This window comes from Babylonia areolata, chromosome 9 (genome assembly GCF_041734735.1).
Source record: "Babylonia areolata isolate BAREFJ2019XMU chromosome 9, ASM4173473v1, whole genome shotgun sequence".
In the NCBI taxonomy this organism is placed as follows: Eukaryota; Metazoa; Mollusca; class Gastropoda; order Neogastropoda; family Buccinidae; genus Babylonia; species Babylonia areolata.
Genome location: NC_134884.1, coordinates 24,191,055 through 24,198,554, shown reverse-complemented (window position 1 = coordinate 24,198,554; position 7,500 = coordinate 24,191,055). Strand labels below are relative to the sequence as shown.

At 39.9% G+C, this 7,500-nt stretch overlaps 1 protein-coding gene across 1 annotated transcript in view; it reads right to left on the bottom strand.

Annotated features, from left to right (window-relative positions):
* LOC143286151 (1-phosphatidylinositol 4,5-bisphosphate phosphodiesterase gamma-1-like) overlaps positions 1-7,500 on the bottom strand; it is a 66,377-nt gene that overhangs the window by 43,805 nt on the left and 15,072 nt on the right. The window contains exons 7-12 of the mRNA XM_076593755.1: positions 7,187-7,235; positions 6,154-6,255; positions 5,189-5,304; positions 4,121-4,206; positions 3,672-3,792; positions 1,380-1,465 (exon numbers count right to left, since the gene is read on the bottom strand). Coding sequence (XP_076449870.1) covers positions 1,380-1,465; positions 3,672-3,792; positions 4,121-4,206; positions 5,189-5,304; positions 6,154-6,255; positions 7,187-7,235 — 560 coding nt within the window. The remainder of the gene's footprint in view (positions 1-1,379; positions 1,466-3,671; positions 3,793-4,120; positions 4,207-5,188; positions 5,305-6,153; positions 6,256-7,186; positions 7,236-7,500) is intronic.

Genomic DNA, 7,500 nt, shown 5'->3' with positions numbered 1-7,500 from the left:
CGCACAGAAGAACTCACCAGATTCCTCTAGGTGATACAGATATATAGATATAGATATGTATATAGAGAGATATATTATACACACACCTACACACACACCCTGAATCAGTAAGACTCATTTATCACATTATTAAACAAGTTACACAGTAAAAACCACAGCATGACAGCAAGAGCCCCTGCACCATTCATACAGGCTGGAAGAACAGCGGTATTCTGATTCCAATGGAGGAGTGGAGTGATGGCCTAGAGGTAACACGTCCGCCTAGGAAGCGAGAGGATCTGAGCGCGCTGGTTCCAATCACGGCTCAGCCGTCAATATTTTCTCCCCCTCCCCTAGACCTTGAGTGGTGGTCTGGACGCTAGTCATTCGGATGAGACGATAAACCGAGGTCCCGTGTGCAGCATGCACTAAGCAAACATGAAAGAACCCACGGCAACAAAAGGGTTGTTCCTGGCAAAATTCTGTAGAAAAATCCACTTCATAAAAAAAAAAATGGGTGGTGCTGTAGTGTACTGACGCACTCTCCCTGGGGAGAGCAGCACGAATTTCACACAGAGAAATCTGTTGTGATAAAAAGAAATACACATACAAATACAAATGCTCAAAGCACAAGTTGAAAAAACCTGTTGTTGTACCTGCACTTCATACTAGCTGAAAGCTATTAATTATCTAAAAGGTGTGTGTGATTGTGTGTGTGATTGTGAATGCATGTGCAAGTGCATGTGTATATATATGTGAGTGTGAATGTGTGAGTGTAAATGTGTGTGTGTGTGTGTGTGTGGGGAGTGACGGGGAGAAGATAGCCAAGGAGCTGAAGTGCAATGAACCACCACACCTGACATTAACAAAAATAAATCATTCTTCTTCTTCTTCTTCTTCTTCTGCGTTCGTGGGCTGCAACTCCCACGCTCACTCGCATGTACACGAGTGGGTTTTTACGTGTATGACCGTTTTTACCCTGCCATGTAGGCAGCCATACTCCGCTTTCGGGGGTGTGCATGCTGGGTATGTTCTTGTTTCCATAACCCACCGAACGCTGACATGGATTACAGGATCTTTAACGTGCGTATTTGATCTTCTGCATGCGTTTACACACGAAGGGGGTTCAGGCACTAGCAGGTCTGCACATATGTTGACCTGGGAGATCGGAAAAATCTCCACCCTTTACCCACCAGGCGCCGTCACCGTGATTCGAACCCGGGACCCTCAGATTGAAAGTCCAACGCTTTAACCACTCGGCTATTGCGCCCGTCTAATAAATCATTCAAAACGTCCCACAGTATTTTCCCCTAGATTTAAAATCAAAATGAAAATGCTAAGAAGAGATTTTCATTCAAAATTGTTCACAACAAACAAATCAAGAGTTAAAAAAAACTTACAACCAAATACATCTCTGAAAGCCATTGCCATGTTGCGTTGCTGTCCTAAACTGCAGTGGTTCTCAATGGATAAGACCAATGGGAATCTGAAAACCAAAAGAAAGAAAATGAAAAAAAAAACACCATGCAATCAGCATTTTTTAAAACAAACAATAACTTCAGCAGTGGTAACTGCAGTAGTGTGTCCAAGCCACAAAAACAGAAACCAGAAAATAAAACAAAGAGGAACACAGAAGTTGAGTGAGGGAGTCATAATCATATTTCATGACACCTGCTTACTCCCCATGCACCCTTTCACCCTCTCCTCCCCTACAAGGCACCAAAGAAAACAAAGATAAGGAAACAAAAAACTTGTCTCTGTCTACACCTCACCATGCAACACATGTACAGTTCTCCCCCTCTGACATAAGCATTTCTAACATTTTGTCAGTATATCACAGGAACTGTTTTTCCTAAAATTATGTTTAATGTAACATACTTACCAAGAACCACTTGTGCAGACTCTGGCAAAGGTCTGAATTCCTGTCCTGTCTAAACTACTAGTAAGCCCATGCGGAGAAATCAAATGGGGCTGTAGCTAGAAGTCTCCCATGATCCAAGAAACCAATTACATTGAACATGCCTTTTACTCCTGCAATTTATTCTCACACGCTACGATACGCTGATTCCCATGGATGAAAAAGTAGCTCTGTTTGGTACAATAAAAATGGACATTCCGACTGATGGAAAATGAAAGGAAATCAATACGATATTGTTAATAGCAAAACTGTCCATCTCCAAATTTAAATACGGCAAGTGCAAAAACCTGGACCTTATCTTTGAATCAGAGCTCAGTCTACGTAACCTATGATCAGTATACGTTAAGATACCAGAACACTGAGTCAGGCCAACAAGAAATTCTGAGGGCAGTATTCAGTGTGCACATACATATCATTGTACTTAGGTGTAGTGCTTGTGAAGAGGGAGAGGAGTGAATGAGTAAAGGAGACAGAGAGAGAGAGAGGGCGTGTGTGTGTGTATGTATACCATGCGTCTTTTTCAGGCAGTATGATTTTGTGTGAAACCATCATGTATGTGTAATATATGTTGCAGGGTCTTGTAAGTGTTTGAACAAGCCATTGGGAAGAAGACTGACAAAAAATATGAGAAAAAAAGAATATGAAAAAAAAAAAAGACAAGACAACAGAATGGAGAAAAATGATGATGGAAGGAACAAAAAAAAAAAATAAAAATAAAAAAATTTAAAAATTAAAAAAAAAAAAAAAGAGAAAGAACTTTCCAGGGATGCTGAAACTATCCTGCTCATTTGCAGAACTTTTACGCATCCACGGAGTCTTCCATGGTGTATCATCTCCCTACTAGTGACAAATGCAGCACCCTCTTTTCTGGCAGTCATCTTGGTTTCCTGACCTGTCCTATGTTTTAGTGGCTGAGTTTGTGGGGGTTTTCTGTTGTTGTTTTCTTCTTTTTTTGGGGGGAGGGGGGGGGGTGCTATTTCATCTTTTCTGTCCTTTCACTTATTCCCTGGTTTTGCATGTTACTATGTTTTCAAACAGGACACAAGACTATCTTGACTGTTTGGGCGATCAGGCCAAAAGTAAACCAGGATTGAACCTATCGGTTGACAGCAGTCACCACGCTCTGGGCACTGCCAACACCACTGCTTCTTCTCTCCATGTAGGTCTGTCTACACATTTCTAATGCCTCCACGTTTTATACAAACCTAGGCTCGACTCTCAAGGCCTGATCAGCACTTTGGGTTTATGTTAAAGTCAGACATCTGCTTGCTTTTTTTTTTTTTTTTGGCTTTTTTTGTTTCTATAACAGCAACTTTGGGTTTATGTGAAGGTCTGGCATCTGCTTGATTTTTTTTTTTTTTAAAGATGTATATACATACAAAAGGGTCATACACATAAAATGTTAAATGTTACATGTCTGTCTGACTGTGTATGTGTGCATGCCTGAAATCGAATCGAATGACACAGGAAAATGAAGGATAAGCACCCAATGGCAACCATCAGTCGGCTCTACCCAGGTAGGCAGCCCGCTGTGTGAATGACCATGAGTTCATAAACTGCTTAGAGCTTGGTCTCTGACCGAAAACAGGCACTATATCTTCTTCTTCTTTTGTGGGCTGTAACTCCCACGTTCACTTGTACGTACACGAGTTGGCTTTTAAGCGTACAACCGTTTTTCCCCACCATGTAGGCAGCCATACTCTGTTTTCAGGGGTAGGCGCTATATAAGTATCCACATCAAATCAAATCACAAAGTAGCCCACACAGGACTTACTCAGAAGCAACCCAGGCATGCTCCTTGATGGTCTCCAGCACATCCATGAACCTGATCTTGGAGGTGAGGGTGTGACCGTGGTAGATGTAGGGGTAGCCATCAGGTCCGTCCCAACAATCCACTGCAAAGCACAGATCACGCACATCTCCATCAGGTCAACTGTGTAGCATGCGCCTAACACACGTCAAAACAAACTCACAGCATCAAGAGAGTTAAGTTGTTTCTGGCAAAATTTGCAGCAAAATCCACTCTTCTATACATACATACATCTGTGTGTGTGTGTGTGTGTGTGTGTGTGTGTGTGTGTGCGTGTGTGTCAAAGACACCTCCTAAGACACCTTCTAAATCAAATCTCATTTTAATGCGCATGTGAGAGACAATGGGTAAATAAAAAAAAATAAAAATGGAGGCATAAGTGTGTCTTAACAACAGCAATAACTACTACTCACGTTCCAAACATCGACAACCCATCCTCAGACAGCGAGCGTAGGCCTCTGTGGACGATTCACTGTACACCTGGTCTCCTGTCAGGTATCTGCCAACATGTGAAAAGTCGCATATGTGTTATGAATGATGTGTGCAGCAGCTTAATGGTTTAGGCATTAGACTTTCAATCTCGGGGTCCTGGGTTTGATCCTGGTGAATTAAGTGTGGAGATATTTCCATTCACCCACGGCAGCATATATGCAGACCTGCTTGTGGCTGAACCAACTTTGTATGTATACACATAAAAAAAGATCAAATATGCACATTAAAAACCCTGTAGTCGATGTTCAGTGGATTATTTCATTTCTAATATTCATCTTAAATTCCACCCTCCATCTATATATCCGGTTTTCCCCAGCTCACCATACAACCCCCCACCCTGCTCCAAAATGCCTCCACCCTTCTCTCCTACCTTTTTATTTATCAATTTTAAAAAGATAACATTCAAAAGTAAACATGAATACTTTAACTAGCTGTCTACAATCACCAGTAAGTGTGGTGGGAATTAAACAAAATTGTTTAAATAATCATTCACTGTTCTACAGTACACACGAATTACAAACAAAAGCAAAGATAAAAGAGCATCAACAAGCCTAATTTAAAACTCACACTGTGCCCACATGTTGCACTTCAATTTCAATGTGACGGTGACTAAACCACATTATCATTCATATCAAATAACTTATTCATAAAAAGAGCAAATGAAGAACTAAAACAAACAAATGAACAAATAAATAAGATAATGCTGCTGTGCCCATCTTAGCCAATCTATAAATAAATGTTACATGTCTATCTAAAAATAGAACCGGATATGTACATAACAGAATGCACGGAGGATATCAACCTTTGCTTTAAAGTAACGAGCTCAGTGAAACGGTCACCAGTAATCTGTCGAAGTATTCATGTGTGTACAAGCTGTACATACACATGCATCTACATCACACATGAACAACATAAAAATGCTACTTGCAACATCAACACAGTTAAAATTTATTGTCACAAATTCCTCCTCCTCCTCCTCCACGACGTACGTGTTGTGTGACGAGGCGATCCAGAAGGCCGACAGGGGGCGGTCCATGTCGTGAAACACTGTGTCATGGTGACTGTCCCATATCGAGTTTTGTGGGGAGAACAAGTAGTCCAAAAACTGAAAAAATAAAAACCACCCAAGTGAACAATACTTTGCTTTCGAGAGAAAAAACATTTCCTTTTGCACCTTCTCAATTTTTTCCTTCACTTCAGGCTTTTATCTGTCCAACCTCACCAAACTCATGGTTCTCTTTCTTTGTTTAAAGCTCCAGCAATTGTATTCTATTGCCCTTGAAAACTTTATTTATATGCCACATTTAGACTAATTCACTGTATATTTCAGTCTACAAAGCACTAGCACTAAATACCGGGTGTACCTCTGTTCCAAGTGCTTCACACACTTTGTAAAGCACATCGTAATGCCAAAACTGATATTCAAATACACATGTGTTACTGAGCATATCTATTTCTTTATCATTGTTAATTATAGCCCAGCCGACTACACAGGACACTTATAGAGCAAGCTGACCAGGAATTTAAAGGAAAAAAAAAAGTAAATAACCTTTTAGCTCCCCCACACCCCCCACCCCCACCCCACCGCCCCAACCCAATTCACAATCAAAAATTCTCACAAGTAAAAGCACATAATCGGTCAGCAGCTGCCAACCAAAAAATTATAACAGGGATGAGTGAAATTTTCGGTTTCAATCTCTTCATTATCTCCACCATAAATTCTTCTTTTTTTTCTTTCTTTTTTTGCTACTCTCCAAATCTGTACAGTACCTCAGTGACTCTTCACAAAATTAAGGAAGAAGAAAAGGGAAAAGAAGAAATCTTTCTTCAGTACCGCAATACTCTTTGTAATCACAGCTTACTTGGTACTAATGACATATTCGTTTTGTTCTATTCTACTCTATTTCAGACTGTAATCTGAAGAAACTGGTGCCCAGGCAGCACAGAACACTACCTCTTTGTCAGTGAAGTACACGCCTCCCACAGCTCTGAGCGGGTCATCCAGAAACATGGTCATTTCCTTCTTGACGTAACCCAGGTCTGTTGCGTCAACATCCTGCCATAATATATGACGTATAACCATAATGCAGGATGAGTGTTGTGTTATACGATGATTTTTTTTTGCATGTGTCTCAATACATGTTTGGATGGTTGTCTGTGCATCGTTGTACATACAGTTTCCATTTTAGTGTTTACATGCATGTTTTAGACATCAGTTTTCACACTGTATGGTGCAATTCAGCATGTTTTACATGGAAAAGCAAAATAAAATTTTCTTTTCTTTTACTTTTTTTAAATATCATCAGTATCATCGTTACAGGCAATCAGGATATTGAACAGGCCCACTTCATTCAGACTGTACACATAATATCAATTAATTCCGTCCAACAAAAGATTTAAAGCAATTCAAAAGCGTTTCTGTATGCATGTGCGCTTCTTCTGCGTTCATTGGCTGCAGCTCCCACATTCACTCGTATACAATGTGCAAGTAGAATTTTACATGTATGACCGTTTTTACCCTGCCATGTAGGCAGCCATGCTCCATTTTCATGGTGGCATGTGCACTTATTTCTCTGTATGTCTGTACCACAGCACATACAAACGTCTGAGAATATCATGGGCACGTATCTAAATGTATCTACTGTTTTTCCTGTGTTGTCAAGAAGAAGACAGAACAAATTCCTCTGTGTGTGTGTTAATATGTGTTTGTGCTTCTTCCTTTGATTCAACATCTTTGTAAATTACTTGAGTGATATTAGACAAGTACTGTAATTTTCAGCATACAAGGCCTTATAGGCTGTGTAAAGTGTGTGTGTGTGTGTGTGTGTGTGTGTGTGTGTGTGTCACTGTATGTGTGTGTGTGTGTGTGTGTTACTGTATATGTGTGTATGCAAACATGTGTTAAACTGCATGTATTCCACTGTGTGAGTGTGTGCATACGTGTAAAGATTTATGAAGCAATGTACAAAATTACTTAAGACTGCTACCTTTTGTTCATCCAACAAAAACTGCTGGAATCTCTCCAATGTCATCCTCCTGAAAATAAACCCACCAAACAATAGATTCATAATCACAAATACTATTCAGTTTCAAAGAATACATAATCATTTTCTAAGACTTTTCTTTTTCTTTATTGCAACAATAAAGTCAACAAAAGAGAATGTAAACATATGTCATTACATTTTACAATTCTCAAATTACCTACTCTTCTCACACACACTAGCGTTCCTTTGCACAAAACAAACATCTTTTTTCTCCAAACATCGTAAACAGAGAATGCAATGCAATCAAAAAAAAAAAA